This window comes from Vanessa tameamea, chromosome 28, assembly GCF_037043105.1.
Source record: "Vanessa tameamea isolate UH-Manoa-2023 chromosome 28, ilVanTame1 primary haplotype, whole genome shotgun sequence".
Taxonomy (NCBI): Eukaryota; Metazoa; Arthropoda; class Insecta; order Lepidoptera; family Nymphalidae; genus Vanessa; species Vanessa tameamea.
Genome location: NC_087336.1, coordinates 2,596,474 through 2,623,149, shown reverse-complemented (window position 1 = coordinate 2,623,149; position 26,676 = coordinate 2,596,474). Strand labels below are relative to the sequence as shown.

Genomic DNA, 26,676 nt, shown 5'->3' with positions numbered 1-26,676 from the left:
TCTACTTTAGATACAAAAAGGTACATATAAAAATATTATAACTTTATTTCCCAAATAGAACAAAGACGAATATAAGATTTTCTCATTTCATCTTAATGACCAGGCCCATAAAAGCATACTTCAGAGCAAGTTCTATAACATGGCGTCTGCGTTTCACTGACTCTACTCCCCTCTCTTAAACTAGTTGAAACCAGTTTCATCGCATCTGCTATCTTCTTCTCTTCTACGGTTATATCTATCGCTTCATGAATTGTCCTCAAAAGTGGATAATTTTTGAAATTCTTTTTTGGTATTCTGAGAATTAGCTTATCTCTTAGTGTGCCATATATTTTGCCCTCCAGATCTGCTGTGATTAATGAGTAATTAATAAATATCAAATGAATAAGTCACTAGTTATTATAATTGATAAGGTTGCAATGCAATGGTCCAATGCTAAAACAATAGTGACCAGTTTAAATTCAAACACAAGGGTATTAGAACCCATACTTAGCAGAATACAGAATTGTATGCTTAAAGCCTCGGATACATTTCGAACAAATGGAGCAACATACTGCAAGACATTCTCTCAACAACTACGTGGAATGTCCAGAGACTAATCAGTGGAACATTTTGGAGGGCACACTAGGTAAATGTTTTTAGAAATGGTACTCGAAGAGATTGTATCGAGTATTATTGTTGCTGCATGAGTAATTATTTGGGGTTAGTGAGGCGTGACCTTGTGGGCCTAATTGAGATGCACGTTGCCTTCATGATCACACTCGGTGACAAATAGCGCGTAATGTTCCGCGTCAAGTAAAATTATCCCGAACATGTTGTGGGATATTGTGCCGTTGTACCGGTACGTAGAATAACTGAAACGGCACGTGTTCCTTAATGTATTCGTCGTTTAATATTGTCAATGGAATTATGGTGACCACATAACATCAACAACATTTTAAGCTACTGATAAATATTTAATAATCAATACGCAATTGTAATGCTCCTATATTAAGTAAAGAAATTTTGTTCTCGCTTTGGTTTCAAGTGGTCAAAAGTTAATAGACCGGTAAAGAAATATACTTACCCTGGCTATTCAGATTCTTGACAGAGTCTTGCCATAATTTGTCTTTTGTTATATCACTAACTCTCTCAATGAAATCTGTGTAAGTATCGTTTGGCATGTCACAGACTCCTTTAAAATCGTCCATGTCTATACTCCAAATCATGAATCCAGCGAGATTATAATCCATGGCTAATCTGTAAATCATATAGAAAATACGATATATTAAATATCAATAGAATCGCCTAAGGTGAAAATTCGTACAGGAATGTCGACAATGTTTTTGGTCACATTTATGTCACAATATCTTTCAAATTATGAAAGTTTCAATTCTCCTTTATAAAAGTCAAAAAAGCTTGTAAATGTTCCACAGCTACGGAGAGTAGGCCTTCGCCCTGCTTGGAGCTCATTCCACAAAGTTTAAATGCTGGTTGGTAGATACACATGTGCCAAAATTTCTTTGAAATTAGACATATGAAGGTTTTCTCAAGATGTTTTCCTTCACCGACGAGCACAAGATGTATTTTAAACACAATTAAGCATGTGGAAATTCAGTGGTGCTTGCCTGGGTAACCTTAAACATCGATGAAGATGCACGTGTTCTAACCACTGTCTACCTCGCCTCTCCTATATAATAAATACAAATAATTAGAGAATTTTAAGTTTTTATTTAACTTTCATTCATTCATCGGTCACTTTAACATAATATATTTTACAAATAACTTTCTTACTTGACTTTATTGGCAATAGATCGAGTGTCATCATAGGAAACAATTCGACTTCCATCACGCAAATACGGCGTTGAAGAAACTTTATCCCAATAATAAACCCACTTGGAATTATTTTTCAAATCTAGACATACCTGGATCAGAAAAATAGTACATAATATTTTTATGCTTTTACATGGTCTTGTATATTGAATAGAAAATTTTGGCATGTTGATCTACGAATAACCAAGGCTGCAGGTTCTGGGTTAAGAAATGGGACAGGACACCTTCGAAGTAGGTATTGATGACCCAAATAAGAAGACTGCAAGGAACATTGGATTTACAGAGCACTGAGCTGGTCGGAAGGGTGATATTAGACTAATATATTTATATATATATATAAATATATATTAGTCAGACAATGTCACGGTGTTGACCACTTACCATCAGGTGGCCCATTTGCTCATCCGCCTAAATATCATACTAAATATAATCAAATCAAGATCCACTGAGTAGTTTGAAGTTAGCGGAGACACAGACAGAGGCAGAAAGCGACTTGTTTTATACTATTTATTAAATGAGATTATATAAAATATCTACATACATATGTATATACTATAATGTAATGCATAATTTTCACATACCTCGTTATATGCGTACATATTTGTCCCATTAAGATATGGTCCAGAAAATCCTTTAATTTCAGCTTCAGTTTTGCTAAAATCAATAACTTTGACACCGGGATCTTTCAAAATAAACGTCCGTCCGAGGAATTGTATACCGAGAACTAATTTATCAGGACTTACGCCGAACGAGAGCATGTACTTAATTGTGTATTCCTAAAAAGTATATTTAATTACATACTAGCTGCTTCACGTGGTTTTAGCTGCGTTAAACATGGCTCCATCTCTTTTAGTCATACCAATAAAGTCTATAATATTGTTTAATAATCTCAATAAACTCTCTATAAATGGATATTATTTCGAAAGATAATATTTACGCGTTCAAACAGATAGACTCTTATCTTTACTATAATAAAAAGAGATTTCTGGTAATTATTTCGATATAGATAAAGATACATTTTCTAAGCTTGTTGTGTGCTTACAAGTCTATAGTACTATCTATAGTCCGTTCCGCGAAACGAGCTCCCAAAGGTAACTTAATTACCCCTGTGTACTTTTTAGTTAATTCGCCAAATTATTTCTAAAGATGGTTTTACATACCGGATTTGTTGTCTTATATCTAGCTGCGCGTATCGACCAATAAGGTGCAAGTATTTTGTTCCCTAGGAGATCGACTCGTGGAATGGACGTGAGGATTTTAATGCCAAGAGCAGAGCTACTTATAAATTGATATGTTGTATGCACACGTCTGTTTGTTCGTCTCTTCAAATGATTTAATCAAATAATATAACCTCATACCACATTATTTTCATCCCGCTTATTTAAGCCCCTTAATGGGGCCGATGCTCCAACAATTTTGTCCCAGGGTCCATTATAATCATATCCAATTACATGAATCAAGTCCAAATAACGATTGAGGCTTACTAAATCGTACGCCGTACTCATTACTCCTCGGGTATTACCCAACGTCGCGGATAATATGTACCCATACGGCAGAAAGGCCTCTTTTAATTCCTGTAGTCATAAAATATAAGTTTATTTTGACGATTCAAACGCGAGTGTATGGGGTAATTCTTAATTCATCCCGGATGACTCTGGCTATAAATCATTTAATTGATTCGTAGAGAGTAGTCGTGCTATATATATTTTTTGTTCTCGACATTGATTCGTTTAAATCAGTTGATATAAATTGAGAATTTCCTCATATCTTCATTTAACGCTGAGGACGAGATGAATTGTTAACACGCTTACTTGGTGGTACGGCTGTTTGCTATCCCGTCTGGATAAGAGAATATTCCACTCATCAGATATTATATCGCCAAACAGCGATTGTCGTGTTCTCGTTTGAAGTATGAGTGAACCAGTGTAACTACAGGCACAAGGGACATCACATCTCAGTTCCCAAAGTTGGTAACGCATTGGCGATGTAAGGAATGGCTAAAATTTCTTACGGTACCATTGTCTATGGGGAATGATAATCACTTGCCATCAGCTGTTCCATTTCCCATTCCAATTATATACGCTATGGAAAATGCAACATGACACATTAAAACCTTTGACCTAGATCTAGGTATAAGCAATTAAGTTTTGCTTCTTCCTTTGAAAGGATGAGGATCAACCCAGCAGTGTGTCACCTTGAAGTTCCCCTTGTTTTATTTATTGAGCCAACTTATCTCTTCAGTATGCTTTTATATTCCTCATACCTAAATTTTACAAATTTGCGAAAGTTTGATCCTAATATATTCTATACATGATAATAATGTTATGATATACATATATAATGTCATTGAGGTATGTTGCTCTTAAATTGTTTTAAACAAGAGTTTCAAAACAGTTACAAAATGCAGGCTGGTAAAAGAAATTAAATAAGCCCTAATAATCGTACAGCTTATTAAAATTGAATGCCACCGCCATTGAATGTCAACTGTTACCTTAATTAAAGTGACGAAGTTCTCTTTATCGTCAGGACTGCCCCCTCTCATAGTAGGATACTTCCACATTATGTCCAGACCATCAAAGTCGTATTTGCTAAAAACACAAAATTTCATTTTTACAAGATATACAACATATTAAAATAATTAATGAATGGTTATTATGTAACATGAATTAACGTCCATTAATGTTTCAACAACATACAACATTGACAGCTTGTAAATTTCCCACAGCTGGGCTTAAGCCTCGTCTCCTTTTAAGGAGATGGTTTGGAGCATATTCCAACACGCTGCTCCAGTGTGGATACATATGTGGCAGAATTTCGTTGAAATTAGACACGTGCAGGTTTCCTTACGATGTTTACCTGCACCGCCGAGCATGAGATGAATAATAAACACAAATGAAGCACATGAAAAATTAGTAGTGCTTGCCTCGGTTTGAACCCGCAATCATCGTTTAAGATGCACGCGTTCTAACCACTGGGCCAACTCGCCTCTTTTGGATGAATGAATGTTTGTCCAACATAAATTAGCACAAATAACCCCATCTGCGTAAGTACTACCCACTCTTCGTATAACCTACCGTCAAACAGCAATACAATTAGTATTGCTGTGTTCCGGTTTGAAGTGTGTGTGAGTCCATGTAACTACAGGCACAAGGAGTATAAATCTTACTTCAGTACTTACACAAGATATTGCGTGACACTTCTGATAAATCTGACCCTTTTCCATTTGTCACTGGCCATCGTAGAGAATTTCACGGAACCCTCATTCCAACCACCAAGACTTAGAGTTACTTTTATATGGGGATAATTCTTTTTGATGTCGGTCAGATTTTTATAGGCAGCGTTTCCACTATCCTGTTCTATATCAAGCCATTGGTCTGGAAAAACAACAGAAGTATCAGATATACTTCGGTTAAATTATTCTGCTCTTATCAAATACGTATAACATTCTTGTGTTGTGTATAGACATGGTTAACCGATGAAATTAAATGGACAAGGAAAACAATACAAATTGAATTGATTTGTAGTGTATTATCATTGCATTGTATAATACCAATGCTTGTTAGTTAGTGGTATCACGAATATACAGGATAAATAAATAATTGATCACCATAATTTGTAGGTTTCGTCAAATTCATATGTACTACGAAGTGTAACATCAATAAAAATAAGTTTATTTTCTAAGGGTTTTTGTAGGAATATTAAAAACAAGTATTAAATATATTCGTGTAATTTATTCCGAAGACGTATACTTAAGATCGTTTCGAGAACAACAAGACAGAGCGCCACACAACGGCAAAGATAAGAACTACTTTTATAGTTGCGTTCCATTCCTAACAGTTTTTGCATTTATATGCATGCCAGCCCTATCATTATCCTTGATATAATTTTTACTTATACTAAGGATAAAAAAACAATCCCTAATTAATAAAACACAAACTTCCAAACCCCGTTTTACTCCTTCAAAGCGTGGAGTTCTTAGCAAATGTCTACACCCTATAAGGAACCTACCTGCCAAATTTCAACTTTGTAGGTGGTGATTAATCAGTGAGTGGTATTTCGATTTTATGTATATAGATTGAACGCACCTTCGGAATCTGGTTTTGACAGTAAACTATTAAATACAACAACGCGCAATTTGCTGAGTTGTAGCAACGGTTTAATTGGTCGGTCTCTAGAGACAATGAAAATAAAAATGTTTTTAATGAAAATTGTCTAATGATATTTCAAACTATAAGTTCATCCATTAGTAATTTGGTTGCTAATCAACTACGCCTTTATATTATGCCCATGTTGTCTAAAATACACGATCAAAAAAGATGAGGGCCAAATATTAAATTTGGGATTTATAATATATTGCCAGGCGATAGATTTATAGCACGGGATAGCGCGGTGCGATGTGTCACCCTCCTGCCACAAGTGTGGTGCACCTTTACTGGATGGTGCGTGGGGGCTCAAGACTTTCCCTGGAGGTAACTATGGATGGACACCTTTCGCTATGCTCGGTAGCGAGGGTTGCTGGTCGGAAATGCGCTCCTTCTGCGAAAACGTCATGTCGCAGAAGTAGCGGAACGAGAGCAGGAGGACGCTGCTGCAGACCCGATCCGTCCGGATCCGTAACGCCGAGGAGGAGAAAAAAGTAGTACGGTATCTTGCGAAAGCGATCCCGTGGCGCCCACCGGATTTTTAGTGAGCACCACATGGGGGGTAGAGGACCCCCCTTTATGTAACGCGTTTTTTCAGCGACAAAAAGAAAAGGCAAATAATGTATAACCAAAAAAAGAATGGTTATTGAAAGAGTTCAAAATGAAAGAAAACCAATAAATTTCCCTAAGGAGCGTTAATATATGTTTCGGACAAATAATAGTACTCACTGAGACTTTTAATAGTATGCGATTCTCCATCCAAACCAGCAAAAGCGTAAACAATGTGAGTGCATAACGTTGGATCTATATCTGATATCGCGAAATTCAAAGGAGGCTTCCTGAACATCGCCCACGACGCCACGTAGCACACAGCCACTTTGCCATGTTTTGGACCTAAAAAAAGAGATTGTACTATGATCACTTTATACAGTAACAGCTACTTCTGGGCTAAGAGCTCGTCTCGCTTTTAGGGTAAGATTTGGAGCTTAATATTCCACCACACTGCTGCTACTCCAATGCTCCTGGAGATTGGTAGAAAATCAAATTTGACACATTTACTCATTTCCTTCGTAGTCGAGTGCAATAAAATTCGTAAATAAATTAAGCACGTGGAATTTCAGTTCACAATATTCGGGTAAGATGCATGGGATCTAACCACTGGCTCATCTGGGATCTTATTCCTACCTGCATTGCTGCTCACAAATGTCTTCTAGTATTTATGATATAAAGTATTTTAAAACACTAAATTTGTAGTTTCATTACGACACATTTATATAACCTAAATTTTAGCCTTAATTATTATAAAATCTGGTTCATTACGCTTATTCGAAATACAAATATACTTAATGTCAATTTTATATTGGTAATTCTGTCAATACCATCACATCTTTCACCACTGATGCACCAAGCGATCTAAGATTTGGTGTGATGCGGTTCGATCACTACTATTCTAATGGGCGTGATATGCATTCAAGATCACGTAGACCAACACAAAGTCCAACCGTTATAAACATCGATTTCAAGGCCGAAACTAAAATAGTAAGTCAAATACAGTAAAATCTTAAATCTCTGGTGTGCTGTTTGCAGTCTAGTTCAAACAAAATCAGTATTCGGATCTAGTGCGTATTACATTGAAGAGATACGAATAAGCTGTTATGTTTACTGTGCCTGTAATTAAACTGGCTTAGTCGCTATTATTTTATCACCTCTTGGTTGATTATTTACATTTACTATTTACTGTCAGTTTATATAAGTACAATTATGTATAATGATCTACGAGTATAATCAAAAACCCGTTCAAAATAAGGTTTGTAAGTCTAAGCATTCGGTGAAATTGGTTCGGTATTTGATTTATCGAAAAAAGTAGCATCAAAGTATTGCTGGGGTATGTCTAACATTGGTTTATGAAATGTATTTTTGAGAAAAGAAAAGGAGCTAGCTGTTATGGAATACCACTAATGTTTCTGAATTACGTTCAGCTTTCAACTGTTCGTATGATATTTCATCGATCACTCCAAGATGATATATTCCCAGAATTTAGGATCAGAATCCTGAATTCCCAGAATCCCCGATAAATTAAAGTTTTCTTAACATACGATTTAACCTTTTTTAATTGACAAAATTAAAAATATTTATCATTCTTTGTTAATCGATATTAGTGATACAATTGACTCAGGTACAAGTAAAAATAATAATAATCAAAAAAACAATCATATCTCACCTTCAATATGGCTTCCGCCCACAAACAAAAATAGAGTCACGCTTAAAAATAAACTTGTTCTCCAAATCATTTTACTAATAAACTATAACAAACTGTAAGTCCCACCCGTGACGGTAATTAATAATAACTAAACACGAACTTCAAAGAAGGTAAAGTGTTCTAAATATTACAACTACGTAAACAATTGATAAATGGCTAGAACAAGTAATGCATAATATTACAAAGTTTAAATAAAAATAACTTATTATTTTTATGACGGTTCAGTAGATTAATTTATGGTTGGCATTCATCACATTTTGAAGACTGATCTGCCAATTTTTTTGGTATTACAGTATCAAAGAAATCACAAAATATTAATTGCTTTTTGGTACTTACTTGGTGTTAGTATTTACTTGGTGGTAAGGCTTTGCGCAAGCCCGTCTGGGTAGGTACCACCCACTCATCATATATTCTACCAACAAACAGCAGTACTTAGTATTGTTGTGTTCCGGTTTGAAGGGTAAGTGAGCCAGTGTAGCTACAGGCACAAGGACATAACATGTTAGCCCGAGGTTGGTGGCGCATTGGTGATGTAAGGAATGGTTAATATTTCATACAGCGCCATTTTCTATGGACGGTGGTGACCTATTTGCTCGTCCGTTGACCGATTACATAAAAAAAAAAAAAAACAAAAAAAACTGCTTGATCTGTTAATTATAGAATTATTGATTACAGCTTTTTATGGAATCGGTAGGCGGACTAGTTATGGACCACCTGATTATTGATCACCCCTACCCATAGACATTGGTACCGTATTTTTACATACACGCACTAGCAAACTTTTTAGCTAAGGTTTTATGTCCATTGTGCCTGCAGTATTGACTCACTCACCCTTCAAACCGCAAAATAACAATACTTAGTATTACTGCTTGAATATGTGATTATTAGATTGCCCAGGTGGCCTTGGACAAAGCCCTATCACTAAGTAAATAAAATAATAGTAATCAACCTGGTGCTTCGACTGAATGTATAAGTAAAAATAAATTACGTATTAAGGATTTTATAATAAGATAAATTGAAAAAAAAAAAATCTATTCTAACGTTCCATATTCAAAATTTAGCAGCATCTTAATTTGTATTTGTCGGGTGTACATCCATACAAGAAAAGCCCATACCTGCAATTGATGTGAACTTTACTATAAATACGTATAAGGTTGCGCTAATAAATATATGACATGAAAAAAAACCGCATATACATATAATTCTCAAGAAATATAGAAATAATGATTTAGGTTTTCCACGTTTATTGTAATTAACATTGATGTTATAGGAAAATCAAAAGCCTAGACTGCCCAGTGGTTAGAACGCGTGCATCTTAACCGATGATTTCGGGTTCAAACCCAGGCAAACACCACTAATTTTTCATGTGCTTAATTTGTGTTTATAATTCATCTCGTGTTCGGCGGTGAAGGAAAACATCGTGAGGAAACCTGCACGTGTCTAATTTCAACGAAGTTCTGCCACATGTGTATTCCACCAACCCGCATTGGAGCAGCGTGGTTGAATATGCTCCAAACCTTCACATCAAAGAGAGAGCCTCCTCTCTCCTTCTGCAGTGGGGAATTTACAAGCTTTTAATTTGACGAAACTGTTAAATTTCGTCTAACACATAGACGAAAATGTTTCCCTCAAAAGTTGAAGGGAAAAAGATTACTTATAGTGTAATTCAATTCTCACATGGAACCTAAAAAGTAAAGTAGTTCCTGAGAAAAACGTGTAACTCCAAAAAGTATATATTTTGCATTTTCAATAACTTAGTAGAGTAATGTAAAAGTCTGTTAAAGTTTCACTTGTGGGCAAAGGCCCCTCTCTTTTGAGATTTGGAGCTTACACCACGCTGCTCCATTTCAGGATACACGTGGCAAATTCTCATCCACCACGTGCATTCCTCACGATGTTTTCCTTCACCGCTGATAACGAGATGAATTATAAATACAAGTTAAGTACATACTGAACAGTGGCGCTTGCCCATTACGGCACACGTACGTACGTTACATGTGAAACCTCACCAACATAGAAGAATTGTTTAACTTGTAATTGTAGCGAGCCACAGTTTACATATGACAAGATTATCTAAATGGAGATGGTGGAGATCAATGGTAGATATGAAATGTATAAAATAAATTAGATGCTCTTATAATTTGTATTGCAAGACAAATAATAATTCTCATTCAGTTTAGGCCTGATGCTGAATTCATTCAAAACTAATAACTACTGAGCATGCCAAACTATTTCGCGTAATCTATGTACGTTAATATAAATAATATTCATTTTCGCTTTACATCCTATAGTCCAGTAAATAAAGACATTTCACTTTGGAAAAATTAGGGGAAAGCTGGAGTTTTGGATGAACCTTACTTTTGTGCATCCTTTAATGCAATTACAAAAATGTGTGTTAGCAAGTGAGTTTTTTTTTAAACATTACTACTCTAACAACAGAAAGGTACGCAGATGTTCATCAAGGTCGTGAGACAAAAAGTTTGGCCGTATAACCTTCTTTGTCTAGCCCATAAAATACCTTCTGCCCCAGAATTGGAGTGTAAGTATTATTAAATTTTTTTTGTTTTCCAAAGCGGTTGGTTTCCCGAGAAAATTTAATATAATCTTTTTATTGGAAATTTTATGAGTTTAAAATTTAACCAGATAATCGCAAAAACTGTTTGTGACCTTTGAACCTGGATAACTTTCTTAGCGGCACATGGATCAATGGGAACTTTTGGGATTTTGTTTAGAACCACAAAAGGAAGGTTCATCCAAAACTCCAGTTTTCCCCTAATTTTTATGAAATTCGGTCTTTATTTTGTCTTTATCCACTGGACTATAGTACAGATGGAAATTAAATGAATTCACAGAATCTTTTGTTTAGTTTTTTGTTTTCGTTTTTTTCATTTCCATTTATTCGACATAGAGTTAAGCTTGATAAAAGAGTTCAGGCGCTCTTTTGGATAGTGAAAAGTCACTCAACCCAATCGAAGTCAAGCATGTTTATGTACATATATTAATTATTATAATAATAGTTCTTCTGTTCGTGGAATTATAAATATACAAAACGTTAACGATGATCGCCGAACCCGACTGGATATATACAATGGAGACGAAGCTTTTGCGAACCTTGGGGAGGCCTATATCCAGCAGTAATTTAAAATTGGTTAAAAAGGAAATGATTATAATAATGAATTAATTATTTCGAAGACTTTCTTTCTAGACGATGTATTGATTTTAAAAATATCCCACAGATACAAATTTGTATAGGCATTTAAAATATATTGTAAATTCACGTCTTCCAATTGGTGTCAATCATAAATTAAACACGGCTTCACTGTGACACAATTTATTTCGAAATCATTTTACAAAAATAAATCACTTTTACATCGAATACAATAATAAACACGTTTTTAAAAAAAATCACTGATGATTTCGCAATTGTCGTTTTAAATGAAAACATCGAATCAATAACGAACTAAGTATATCAAAATATTAAATTAATAAACATAATACGTATATTATTTATGATAACAAAAGTTTTAATAAAATTTGCCGATTCGAAGAGTAACGTTCCAACATTTTCTTAAGTCCTCTTTTTCATCTTTTAATATTCAGGTTCATTCAAACATACTTCATAGTAAGTTTTATAACAGAGCGTCTGCTTGGCACTGAAATCTTCTGTATTCCTTTCTTGTATACTAGCTGAAATTAGTTTGATCGCATCTGCTATCTTCTTCTCTTCTAAGGCTACGTCTATCGCGTCATTAATTGTCCTCAAAATTTGATAATTTTTGAAATTATTTTTTGGTAATTTGAGAATTGGTTCACCTTTTAGAGTACCATATATTTTCCCTTCCAAATCGCCTGTAATTAATTAGTATATTACCTGGTGCTGTAATGGGTTTATTGTCTGGTCAATCAGACATTAGTTATTACAGCTAACAGCATAGTCCGATGCTAATAGTTAGTGGGGAAATGTAATTTCAGACACAAGGGACATTACTAATTAGCAGAAAACCAAAATTAATGTTTAATTTCTCCATGGAATTATGGTGTCCGCTTAGCATCAAATTCATCGTCTCTCAAACTGGACAAACGCATACTCACCCTGGGTGTTCAGGTTCTTGAAAGAATCTTGCCATGATTTGTTGTTTATCCTCTCATTAAATCTCTCGATGAAATCTGTGTAAGTATTGTTCGGAATGTCACAGAGACCCCTAAAATCGTCCATGTCCATACTCCAAACCATAAATCCAGCGAGATCGTAGTCCATAGCCAATCTGTAATTCATATAGAATATAGTACGCTAGATATATTATAATGTCTATATAAGTATATATTCATATCAATAGAATCGCCTGTCGTCAAAATTTGTTAATACCTACACAGATAATTGATTTATTCTCAATATTTACTTTCATTTATTCGTTAACTGAATGTGTTTGGAAAAATATTGTTATCTAATAATTTAATATCTTACCGGACTTTATTGGCAATAGATCGAGTGTCATCATAAGAAACAATTCGACGTCCGTCACGCAAATATGGCGTTGAAGAAGCTTTATCCCAATGATAAACCCACTTGGAATTGTTTTTAAATTCTAGACATGCCTGGATAAAAAAAGTATACATCAAAATATAGTTTATCTGAAAAGGCTTTTTCAAGTACGTTGGAATGATCATTTTAGTCAGGATTATATTAATAATAGAACTGGCGAAGGAGGCCTTCAGACTAAGAACATTGGTGACCTAACGTACTGTGGGCTGGTCGGAATGTCGAAAATTAGAGGGAAAAATATCTAGCAAGAGAGTTTTTGAGGGTGATTGTTGAATGGGTTCCAATCACAGTTGAATTATCTAGATTTTCACTCACCTCATTATATCCGTACATATTTGCTCCATTAAGATATGGTCCCGTAAAAACTTCAGACTCCGATTGAGTTTTACCAAATTCAACATTTTTGACATCGGGATCTTTCAAAATAAACGTCTTTCCGTGGAGTTGTAAACCGAGAACTAATTTATCAGGACTTATTCCGTGTGATAGCATGTATTTAATTGTGTATTCCTAAAAAAATAATTGATCATATTTAATTTAGGTTTTACTTATTATTACACCATGTACCCTATACTTTTACAATATTTTTATTTATTTAAGATCAATTTAAATCAAATTATGCTTCATTGGAGTAGGTTTTTACAAACACTTTTAAATTATTAAATTTACGTTACATTAACAGCCTGTAAATTTCCCACTGCTGGGCTAAGGCCTCCTCTCCCTTTGAGTAGAGGGTATGGAGCATATTCCACCACGCTGCTCCAATGCCGGTTGGTGGAATTTTTAAATTATAATTTTACGGAATTGGTTTTTCGGAACGGAATTGGACCGAACAAACCGACAAGAAACGCAATAGTTTATCTTTTCCAACATTTGAAATACAAAGTCAAGCAAAACAATGAAAATACAATATCCTGCCTAAAAGTCGACAATTGAACCTCCACGCTTTTTTCGTTATCTATATAATATTCCACATATTTAATAGCACAAAAACCATCATCCATCATCTTAGGGTTGTCTTATATCCCGGATTTGTTTCGCTTATGTCTAGCCACGCGCTCCGACCAATGGGTTGCACGTATTTTTTGCCGTAGGAGTTCGACTCGTGGAATGGACTATAGTAAGATTTTTGATGCCTATGAACTAGCTGCTAATAAGTCAATATGTTGTGTTCACGTCTGTTTGCGTGTCTTCTTTGTAAGTGGACACAAGATTAATTAATATTAATATTTACGATTTAATTAAATAAAATAACTTCATACCACATTCCTTATATCCTGCTTACTCAAGCCCCTTAATGGGGCAGATGCTCCAACAATTTTGTCCCAGGGTCCATTATAATCGTAACCAATTAGATAAATCAAGTCCAAATGACGATTTAGACATTCTAAATCATACGCTGCGCTTATAATTTCTTTGAGATTCGATAACGTCGCGGATAATATGTAACCATATGGTATGAAAGCCTCTTTTAATTCCTGAAATCATAAAAAACAATGAACCCGTGAAGTTTTACTGCATGTTATTTTAGCCGTAGTTTAAGCGCTACTGCTCATACTGGATCGTAGTGTGATGTTATATATTCTACCAATTCTAAATTGAATGGTTTATCTAACACAACGTAGAACTTATAGTACAACCAAACAAACAAACATATTAAAAACAATCTTTATAACTTTATATAATATTATGCAATGCAATATTAATATCGTGCTGTTTAAGCATCAATAGCGCAATGATTTATGGGCCGCCTAGTAAAAAACTGTATGTTCGAACCTGAATCCTTGAGCTATCGTCATTCTCACTCCTAGCACAAAATGTAAGCTTAATTGAAGGAGTAAAGGAAAAGGAATGGATGAAAAAGGACGGAACGAATGTTAATAATTCCTTACAAAGGGGCATTGCTACTTGTCTTTAAAAAATAATGCAATTGTTAACAAAATTGGCCAAGGCTCATACCGAAAATGAGCTATCAATCTAATAAAAGATTCACAGCTCATGTGTTTGTATTTAAACTGGCTCATATCGTTCAAACCACAACACAACAATATAAAGTGGAATAAGTGATGAGTGAGTGCTGCTAACCAGACGGGCTTGCACAAAGCCCTACCAACAAGTGACTTATGAATTTTTCTATTAATATTCTATTAATGCCTTGTTATCGCCCGCGGCTTAGGGGTTGGTTGTCATGGGCATAAAAATGTTATGTTTCCTTAAATTAATATAAGTGATTAAATAATAATCGGCCTTACAACAAATTCAATATGGAGAAATCGTTATTTAATTTAGTAGGACACATTTGCTTATACGAACTATTAATTACCTTGATTAAAATGACGAAGTTCTTTTTATCTTCAGGTCTGCCCCCTCTCAGAGTAGGGTACTTCCACATAACGTTCAGACCATCGAATCCATATTTTCTAAAAACAGAAAAAAAAGTTATGACGTAATGAATAAAAAAGAATAATTTGAGGTGAGTTTACTGATAACAATGCACGAGCATCATGGAAACTTTGTTGTAGTAATAAAACTGGCATTGCCTTTAAAACTGGAACACAACCTTACTATGTAAATATAGCTGTTTGGCGGTGGAAAAAATACATGATGAGTGATTGGGTGAGACTTTAATGCAAGTTTTTCTAAAACAAATTACATTTAAAATTTTACTTGGTGGTGGGACTTGGCCCAAGTCTCAAGTAACAGCCTCTCGTCACTTACACTGCTACCAAACTGTACTTACTCAAGATATTGCGTGACACTTTTGACGAATTTGGCTCTTTTCCATTTGTCACTGGCCATCCTAGAGAATTTCACGGAGCCTTCATTCCAACCACCAAGACTCAAAGTTATTTTTATATGAGGATGATACTTTTTGAAGCTGGTCAGATTTTTATAGGCAGCGTTACCATTATCTCGTTCTATATCAAGCCAAATGTCTGAAAAAAAATTGTATTAAAATTGCTTATTAGATGCAGCTAGATAATTAAATAATAATATTGATTTTTCATTTAAAACATTCTCAATCTATCAGATATCATAAAAGTATTTAATACCCATAATATTAAAACAAACTGACAACATATGGGGTATTTCGGTAAACTTTATTAATAAAAAACATACATATATTGTACTGCTCCGTCTATAGCAGTAATATTTAACAAGAGTTTGGAAACGGATTAATTTCCTTGTTAAAATGTGTGTATAGTTTTACCACTGTTTAAGACTGGAAACAGAAGCAATCCCGGTAATTACAGGCCTTTTAGTCAGTTTTGTACTTCCACGTTAAAACAAAATATCTTTAATCAACTTCGACTATCGTCCATTCCGGTACAAATGCTATTTTTTATAGCGAGCAATTCTCAAGTTTTACGAGAGGTTGCTCGATAACTGATGCGGGATTATCACTTCTCAAACATATTTACGATATTCTGCAATTTGTCTGAAGCATTTGATTGTGTAGAACACGAAATGCTTTTATAGAAGCTCCAATATTACAGTATTCAAAGTAATGCTCGTGATCCCATTGCTTCATATTTATGTCAAAGAGTCTAACAAGTTTTAATTAATGGAATAACGTCTTCTGGATCTATGAAGGATCTAAAAAGGGGTGTTCCACATGGATACATTTTAGGTCCTTTTCTATTTCTAATATATATATACTCTATTCCAATGGGAATAGGAAAGAAGGTAAATAAACAACTTTGACCTTGAATTGACATGACATTTTAGTTACACTAGTGAGGAGAAAATTATTGAGTGAATGGGTAAAGAATGCTAAGGAACGATATATTTTATTGGTTTTACGTAATTTTTTATATAAATTGCAGGAAAGTTACATATTCAAATTTTTAGATTGCATTTTTAGGCTTACATAAAAATTAGGTCGTTAGTTTTGATTTGGATCGTGGTATTTCGCAAATAGCCTATTAACTTTTAAAGAGGTAGTTAATTTCAATGATAAGTCATAGAAACACACTCACAATTTCATTTATATGAATAGATTTTTATTCCCTCATTAATAAAAAGAAACATTGTATGTTTCAATAATGAAGTGGCATTTTCAAGACAAATGACGTATTTTATAATACTAAGGTTTTGAATAAATAAAATTTGATCTTATATTTTATATCTTTCAAAGAAACTCTTACTTTATCTTATATCTAAAACGACTTTGACCTTGAAATACATTTCTTAGCATTAAATTTTTTGAAAAAAAAAAAACAAAATATAATTAAAAATAACATTTTATCTTAATCTTCAAACCGAAAAAGTAATGTTCAATCAGCATAGTCAGTGTTGATGGCAAATCAAAAGTCAGTAGGCAAAAGCAAAAGGTCGTAAATACTAAATCGGTTACAATTACACTTCGCTTAAACAAAGCCATGTCGTGAGAAAAAAACTTTTGATAATTCCGAATAATATCTTACTCTTTTATTATTTTCAAAACTATAAATTAAGTGTTGCTTTACATAAAACTGATCTATATTTTAAGACTTTTTATTTCTTTAAAATGAATTCTTTAAAATTTTTTGTCTATACCTTACTATATAAAATAATAACATTTTTATCGAACATTATCTAACTTTCTACATTATATTATAATCCATATTATAACCAATTAAATAAATATATATTAAAAAAAAATCTAAAAATGTATGAAAAATGAAAAAATCTAAAACTAAAATAATATATTTCTTATCTGTATAAATTTACTCATTCTCCATTCGTTTAGCGAACATCCTTAGTGAGGGCTCCATTTTAATTGTTCGTTCATCGAAAAATGGCGTTTTGAATGTCGGCAAAACTGTTTTCGTTACTTTGGAAGTCAAATTTAAGTGGATTTACGTAGTTGAGTGAAATATTGTTATATTAAAAGTGAAGATATATTAATCAAGAACTGTTTGTAGTAAATCATAAAGCGGACTTATCGACAAAACACTCGTGATATTGAAAAGTACGGTTTGTTTTGGTTCTCTCCTATTCCCATTGGAATAGAGCAGCGGTTATAAACTGCCAATTTCAAGATATATTTGCTTGTGGTCAGACAAGGCGGAATCAATTATCGATGTATTAAATGAATGATTGTTTATATCAGTGCATATATGATCTAATAATGTACTGGTTTTAGTGGTTTCACGGGTATTGTGTGTTTTAGGTTTTTTTTTTTTATTTATAATTCTATATCCAGCCTGAGCTCCTGAGCCGAGATGGCCCAGTGGTTAGATCGCGTGCATCTTAACCAATGATTTCGGGTTCAAACCCAGGCAGGCACCACTGAATTTACATGTGCTTAATTTGTTTATAATTCATCTCGTGCTCGGCGGTGAAGGAAAACATCGTGAGGAAACCTGCATGTGTCTAATTTCAACGAAATTCTGCCACATGTGTATTCCACCAACCCGCATTGGAGCAGCGTGGTGGAATATGCTCCAAACCTTCTCCTCAACGGGAGAGGAGGCCTTAGCCCAGCAGTGGGAAATTTACAGGCTGATTATGTATCCAGCCTCCTGTATGTTGCTCAAAATTTTGCGTAATATTTGTACCAGTACTTAACAGGTCGATGTTAAAGTCTCCTAAGATGATTTTAAATGTTGGAAAAGACTAATTACTGAGTTACTTTTCCGTTTTTCTCCGTAGAATCTACATTCCGAACCGGTGGTAGCTTTACTTTTAATAAAGTTCTTTAAAATGACAATTCAAAAGTGTTTATAAAAGTCTACGTAAAGTATATTTAGATAGGGGTCGGTCGTTATGTGTGTTAGGCATAAAAAAAGTATCTCATTTCCTTCTCTTAAGTTCAAGCTTACTTCACAGCAAATTTCATTTAATTAGTGGTCTGGCCGCGAAAAGCTACAGCCAGACAGACTGACAGAGTTACATTCGCATTTACAATATTAGTACAGATAATTGTTCATATTAAATAGGTTCTTAATTATTTGGTTCAGTAGGACCACTAAACGACAATACAACTTGCACGCATTATTTCAATAGATGATTTGCCGACAAAACTAAATGGGGCAGGAAAAAAACACAAATTAAATAAATTTACAGTGTATTATCATTGGTTTGTATAATAACAAAGTTTATTAGTTAGTGGTATCACGAATTTTCCGTATAGATAATTAATTGGTCACGATTATTAATATTTAATCAACTTTATATATAGTATCAAATTTAACATAATTAACTCCAAGCTTTTGCAAATTTGTGCTTATCATTCATCTCGTGCTCGGCGGAAAGGGAAACCTCGTGAGGAGTCCTGCATGAGTCTAATTTCAACGAAATTCTGCCACATGTGTATTCCACCCACATTGGAGCAGCGTGGTGGAATATGCTCCAAAACTTCTCCTCAAAGGGAGAGGAGGCCTTAGTCCAGCAGTGGGAAATTTACAGGCTGCTAATGTATGTGTAACTCCAAGCTTAGTCCTTGTAGGGAGAGGAGGTCTTAGCTCAGCATTAGGACATTTTAAGATGGTTACTTTATTTTTTATTTCAGACTATTAGCCATAGCCTTTGACCTTCTGATGGTCAAATAGCTTTCACAGTCCAATGTTCGCCATCAATGACTGTCGCGAAGGCAAGTGTTTTCTTGTAACTGCTAAACACCGTATAAATAATTTACTGTCACGTTACATTGCAAGCGAAATTTTATTTTGAACTTTACTAAACGTATCGAAAAAAGCGACAAAATACAATAAAAAAATTATCCCATTTGTCTTTATAAAATAAATGTACATTAAATACGTTGTATAGATTTAAAAAAAATTAAGTTTGATTTTCAACCAATTCATTATTAAATAATTGTACCAGAAATAAATATATTATGACGGCGTATTAATAATTTTAGAAGGAATCATTAACTTAAAAACACGGTTTGCTAATTTACAATGACATTCGTATTGTTTAAGTCCAATATAAATTTCTAATTATTGTAATTTCCTTGATAACAAATTATTATGTATGGTTAAAAAAAATAGTTAAAAAAAAATATATAATTTTAATTACGCATTCCATCGTTCCATCGACTGTTATATATTTTATATTTTCTGTTTCTCATCACTAGCCCGTCTGTCAAAAAGATCAAGCTCACTTGAACAGGTTATAGTTGCTGACATTTGTAATAGAATGATTATTAAAGTCAAGAGCGGGTAGCCCCAAATAGGGTCGTCAAAGGTGCTGACAGCGTGACATTACTTATCCAGTCGCACGTGGCAGACACGTCCTAACCTATTGACTCTAAATCTGATTTAATCAAGTTGATCGTGTTATGTTTCATGAGATTATATTTTTAAATTGAATTTAAGTGTATTGAACAATGAAAACGTGTTCTTATTTCCGACATTCCGCCATTATCACACAAGCCATGGTTTTTCTAAAGGCCCTTCTGACGTTCTGACATATATATTAATATGAATTAACAATGTACAATTGTACATATATATATAAAATAAACTAATTAAAAAACTTGAAATAAATATAACTACCAATATTTAAAAAATATCAAAGGTCTTTTAAATGTTATGTCTAGTTTTATATTAAGATCTGGAGTTATTACGTCACATCCTGTATCACGCGGCGCGCTCTAGGGGAGGCCTATGTCCAGCAGTGGACAGCAGCAGGCTGATGAATTATGTATAGCCGAGCGCATACACAACACTTACGTAATGTCATGCATACTGCTAGACGCGGTGTCCGTTAATAAGAATATGCGCACAAAGTTACGGTCAATTGACCACTAATCGTTTAGTCAAATCGAATACGATTTGAAGAGAAGTTGATGATTGTTGACAGCAGCGATTCATTTTAATTCTTAGTAAATTCGAACATTATCTGTGGTCATAAAACGACTATACTATATACATAAGCACTTAGTTAAAACGATTTAATAATTGTATATGCTTAGTAGTTAGTACCGTTTCATAGATTCAAGTCATTTGTAAAAAATACATTGGTAAAGAAGGCACATTATTCGATACAAGATTATATAGATGATAAAAAAGCGTGGAGTTAATGCTTATTGACTTCCAGGCAAGAGACATAACATACATATGTATTTAACTAACATGACTCTATTTTTAGATGTTGAAAAAGAGTAACAACCGAGTTTCTTGCCGGTTCTTCCCGGTAGAATCTACATTCCGAACCGGTGGTAGCTTTACTTTAAATAGTTTGTTAAATGACGATCCAAAAGTGCTTGTAAAAGCCTACTTGAATAAAGTATATTTTGATTTGATTTGATTTGAGTAGCTAATTAATTTCATATTTTCTTGCCAATATATGCGCTGCCAATAAACAAAATTACGACCAAATATTGAATTTGATATTATATCTGCCAAGCGTCGAATATATGTTTCACAGAAAATAATAACTCACCCAGACTTTTAATAGTAGACGACTCTTCGTCCAAACCAGCAAAAGCGTAGACAATGTGAGTGCATAATGATGGATCTATATCTGATACCGCGAAATTAAAAGGAGGGTCTCTGAATATCGCCCAAGACGCCACGTAGCACACAGCAACTTTGCCATGTTTAGGACCTGAAAAAAAGGTGTTCATTATGTAAGACGTAATAGTTGGCACGGGTATCTTCTGATACTATTAACACAAAAAAATAATAAAATTGATATTTCGTTTGCGACACCAGCGTCCTTGTTACGACTTAAAGTCGACCAATATTTTAGTTCTAAACAGTAAAAAAAAAATTAGCGATAAATTTGGTCAAGATTTCGGCATCTGCGAATGTCCCGTTAACGAAGGAAGCAGAACGAGTGCACGGGAAGAGTGTCTCTACTAATCCGCTCTAACAAAGAATATCGGGATGGAAGCATCACTGTAATGCGCGCCTTCTGCCCCTGCTGCAAGCGTCAGCGGAACTAGAAGTAAGATTTCGTGACGTCCCATGAAAAGACATTCTGGGTTCCTGGTTTCTAGTGATATTCAGTGTCGATGAGTCCCACAAATATCCCCACTTGATGTGGGGGAAAAGACTAAGTGCAATTTATCCAGCGAAATCAAAACAAGAGTCAAGATATCGGTTATATTTCAAACAAATCAATAAACTATGTTTTTGTTCGCCTGGAGCTACTTAATTATCTTAAAATAACTAGAATAATAATAATTATATTTCCGTTTTATTACGATTATTAAAGTAAACACTTTATTTGGTAGTAGAGTTTTGCGCTAGCCCGCCTGGGTAGGTACCACCCATTCATTAGATATTCTGCCGCCAAACAGCAGTACCCAGTATTGTTATGTTCCGGCTTGGACAGTGAGTTAGTGAGTAACTACAGGCACAAGGGATATAACATCTTAGTTCCCAAGATTGGTTTCTATCGTTGGTTTATAATATGAAAAAAGAAACAGACACTAATATTAGTCTGAACTCGATTGATACAATTGATTTTGAGAAAATGCTTATCAAAAAAATATATATAAATTTTTTTTTTATAAAATGAATACTTAGAAAATATTAAATTGACGCAATCACTAAATAAAATCGAAAAAAAAAATGTATTCGATCTGAAGTAGTCTAGATGTTTTAACACGATTAAAGATTGTTAACTCAGTAATACTAATAATAAAAATATTAAATACATCTCACCCTCAATGTTAGTTCCATCCGCAATCAAAAATACAGTCACGCTTAAAAATAAAAATGTTCCGTACAACATTTTACTAATAAACTAGAACTAACTGTAAGTCCTAACCACGAACGTAACTTTAATAACTAAACGAACTTCAAGGAAGGTAAATTGGACTGAATATTACAACAAACCTAAATGTTTGATAGTGGTTACAACATATACATTTTGATAGTATAAATACATAATCACTACATAGTAAAAAATAAAGTCGCTTCCCGTTGTCCGTCTATATCTAGGGATACTTATGTATGCTTAGATCTTTAAAATTTTGATGACCTTTTTTGATGCCTTTTTTTAATAAATATAGTCATTCAAGAGAAAGATTTAAATGAAAAATACGAGCACAATATAGTAGATAAACACTGATAATTTTAGAGGTTTCTGATGTAATGTAAATAAACACATTTATTGCGTTTAAATTGCAAACGCCGATGGATAGATCAAAATAATCCTAAGAGGTAAATATTACCTATTAGGGATAACCCACAATAACCATTTTTTATCCTTTACTTTTAACGAGAAACGATGGCTTACGAAGCAATATATAAATCCAATTAAGTACGTTAAATACATTGTGCATTTAATACAGATCGATATGGTCCTTTACAGCATGTAATTTAAATGAATATTTTCGAAGATATTACAGATTTAAAATGTAGGGACATAGCGGTTTGTATTGTCTAATGACTGAGAAACTGTGAACTTTGTAAGACATTCTGTAGTATATTTAGTGTCAACGTTGCACCCGTGCGAAGCCGGGGCGGGTCGCTATTATATACAGGGTTATTGGTAATGTTGGTAATTGCATTATGAAAAAGTGAACCATTTTTGAGTTATCACGTTTTTTAGCTTTTTTCAAAATAAGTCATAAATGCAAATTCAAAAATTTATTTAAAAAAACGTATTTTATTTTATTTCATTTTCATTAGGACAACCAACAGTAGATACAATATCACATCCAAAATAAAAAATAAAAAATTACATTTCAAAATTATCAAGGCAAAGTTCTACTACTTACAGGTAGTCTCGCCATGCATTATCATATTACACAATGTAATTATTGAAAATATGAATTAAACATAAGCATAATTAAAAATAAGAAATACAATACATTTTTTAAACGACTATATAATAAATAATAATTAATAAGATAAACCATATGATTAGAATTGAGCACAAATGAAATTCTTTATTTTTCGATTGATTTCAGGTCGACTATCTTGACGTATGTCTAAATCTTTTACTTTAATATTGATGGTGATGTACAACAATGATAATCTCGATATGATGGAATTTTGCGTTTTATATAATCTGTTATAAAAGAAATGGCTCATATTACGGGAATTAATGTGATGGACGTTTAAACTGAATTTTTATAAAAGTTCCGGACAGTCAATATTATTATTAAATAAAAATTTCATTGACAATATTTTTCGTCTATTCTCCAGACTTTGTATATTGAACAGATTGCATCTTTCATTATAAGACTTTGAATTTATCCTAAATCTGTATGATAGTTGACGAAGATACTTTTTTTGTATATTCTCGACTCTATTAATGTGCAATTTTTGACACCATTTTTTTGTTTTATTAATTTAAATCTAATGTATTCTTCTGGTTTATAAAAACGATTGAACACTGGTTATATATCAATATTAAAACAATATTTACCGGTTCAAATTTACAAATTTTGCAGTGCTAGACGGAAAACGATATTATTTCGATATATTTTGTTATATTTTTTTCTACAAAAATGCCTTAAAAACAAAAAAAAATCGTTATGAAACCTATCATGCAGATTATATTAAAAACATAACCGTTTTCTTAGCTCTCCAAAAATGTATAACAACTATGAGCTTATTTCAAAGCAATTGAAATAAAATGACCACAAAGGACGCTGGTGGAAATTCGTATTCGTACAAAAGTTAAATTCAGTCATTGAATGTCTCACAAATAGGTCTAACCTAACCTAACCAATGCAAGATTATGTGCACGGCAGGTTTTAATGGAGTGAATAGGCGAATCTGGGAAACTGGCAGTGTTCAGAGACGACAAATTAATATGGGAAGACTCCCAGTCCATGTTGTTAATTATTAAGAGCATAAGATTTCGATAAATACCTTCCCCGCACGACTCTCTGTAACACAATGGAAAGCAAGCTCTACAGTGCACAATGCAGGATTCCATCCTCTTTCACTTTTGCATAATGCATATGGGAGTTTAAATTATCGCAAATAGTCACCCCTATCACCTCCTAACGGGAATACGTCGAATTACCTACAACCCTGTATATAAACTAATGAGTCCCGTGCGTTGGTCCAGCGCTTGAACTCTTTCCGGTCGTGTCGGATTTGCCGTCGTATCGGATTAAGAGAGTGCACCTGATACGCACACACAATATAATATGTCCAGCGTTGTCTGGTCTCCCATGAGATTGGCCACCGTGACCAAACCGTGACATCATCATAAATAAATCATTATTTTAATAATGTAAATCCACTCATCAGATATTCAACCGCCAATCAGCACTGCTAAATATTGTCGTGTTTCGGTTTGAAGGTGGAGTGAGTCAGTAGCTACAGGCACAAGGGACATAATATCTTATTTACCATGGTTGGTGGCGCATTGATGATGGGGTATATCATATATATTATATCTAGTTAGTATATCTAGTTGTTTTTCGTAAGTTTCGTAAGTAGACACTGCCCATTGTAATTGGCTTAGCTTCTTTATATAACTCGGTAGAGTGTCGCAGTACAAAAGAACTAAAATAAACGAGCCAACTTCGTTATCTCTGTGTGCGTGAGAGCTACGCTGGTCACTCGTCAAACGTCATACTTCTTTACCAGTGTGCGTGTACTTAGTCACCAACCGTTGACAACTATTTTTTGCCAAGTGTTCATTGTGTTATTAACCACCATTACCAGTGCACCGTTACACTGGCTTACCTTCACTGGCGAGTACAAACCAGTGAAGGTGAGTCACTGAACTGAACTCAAACCGGAATACAACAATATTTCTGTTTGGCGGTAGAATTTTTCTTCAATATAAATAAATATAATTTATAACACAACCTATGTATATATTTTGTTAAAAATAATTGTACATATTGTTCAAGAGACAAAAAAGCCTAAAATTTAATTCACAGTAATTTAAAATATTTATATAATTTTTACCTCACAAATTAACGTCGTACAAAAATATATTTTTTTTATCAATTCTACATTGTAATCAACATATTATATTAACGATATATTTAACGTTCGGAAATCCTTACTATAACCTAACATAAACAAGTAACTTATAACATAAAACATTACCTAAGATTATCGTCGTAGTTTTTATAGATCAACCTTTTTTCTTTGCATTTAAAAAAAAAGTCTTATCTCACACTGGCATTCGTATATCATTCTTCGTAAATTAATAGTAATTGTAGCCACGAGTCACAAGTTACATCTCTGCAGGGTCGGATTTTTGGTACGGCAAACGGGGCAAATGCCCTGATTGCCGTCTGGAGCCTGGGCCTGGGCTTGGAATCTCTGTTGTGGAGGCCCATCCACGACGAGTTAACAATTTAAATTTTATATTTGTTTAGATGTCAAATTATAATAATATTACAATTTTTTCAATTTCCTGGTACAAAGCAAAGAGTTAACATATTATAAACCGACCTGACTGACAGAAATGAAAAAATTTAAATAAATTTTTAAAATAATATTTAGGTGGCCTGCCTCTGTTACTCCAGGGCCTGGACTCTTTTGTGCGCCCATGACATTGGCGAAACAATCTCTGCTCTATTGGAACAAATAAAAGCGATAGACAAACCTATGTAGAAGTCAATGGTAGAAAAAACTCAGCCAAAAATAGTGAAAAGGTTTTATGAAGATTTAATTCCAATCTAATAACTATACACTATTTTGCAGTTAAAGACAATCAAATTAATGTAAAGAAAATAATACTCTTCATCTTGGATATTTTTGTTTTACTAGCTGTCAACACAGCACTAATGTACTTATCACTCTACTCTAATTCAACTTCCATGCTATTGAACCAATCATTTCATTGACATGAATACAATATTAATATTTAAATCATTTGTACAAAACGTCAGCGCGATTTAAAAGACTAGTAATGCCATCTATACTGTTTTGTGAAAATAAAATTAACTGTCATAAATCACATACATACATTACTGGGTCCACATGACCCTGTCCCACTGGGTCAGAAACACATGACACGGTAGCTGCGCGCTACCGTTGAGGATATGCCCGGGTAAA

General features: G+C 33.8%; 1 protein-coding gene across 4 annotated transcripts; it reads right to left on the bottom strand.

Annotated features, from left to right (window-relative positions):
• Positions 1-20: 20 nt before the first annotated feature.
• On the bottom strand, positions 21-22,498 carry LOC113391919 (probable chitinase 2). 4 transcript variants are annotated; one of them, XM_064219545.1, is made up of 9 exons: positions 8,173-8,307; positions 6,681-6,845; positions 4,988-5,183; positions 4,301-4,397; positions 3,168-3,383; positions 2,391-2,585; positions 1,771-1,901; positions 1,064-1,236; positions 21-346 (listed from the first exon to the last, which is right to left on the bottom strand). In XM_064219545.1, the coding sequence occupies exons 1-9, from the start codon at positions 8,240-8,242 to the stop codon at positions 93-95; spliced, it is 1,497 nt and encodes a 498-aa protein (XP_064075615.1). In that variant the 5' UTR covers positions 8,243-8,307; the 3' UTR covers positions 21-92. The 4 variants fall into 4 exon arrangements, with proteins under 4 accessions (XP_064075615.1, XP_064075616.1, XP_064075614.1 ...); XM_064219546.1 differs by lacking the exons at positions 2,391-2,585; positions 3,168-3,383; positions 4,301-4,397; ... (1 more) ...; positions 6,681-6,845; positions 8,173-8,307 and adding exons at positions 13,070-13,264; positions 14,017-14,232; positions 15,078-15,174; ... (1 more) ...; positions 21,128-21,292; positions 22,357-22,498 and having other exon boundaries at positions 22-343; XM_064219544.1 differs by lacking the exons at positions 2,391-2,585; positions 3,168-3,383; positions 4,301-4,397; ... (1 more) ...; positions 6,681-6,845; positions 8,173-8,307 and adding exons at positions 13,070-13,264; positions 14,017-14,232; positions 15,078-15,174; ... (1 more) ...; positions 21,128-21,292; positions 22,357-22,498 and having other exon boundaries at positions 26-346.
• Between the last annotated feature and the right edge of the window lie 4,178 nt (positions 22,499-26,676).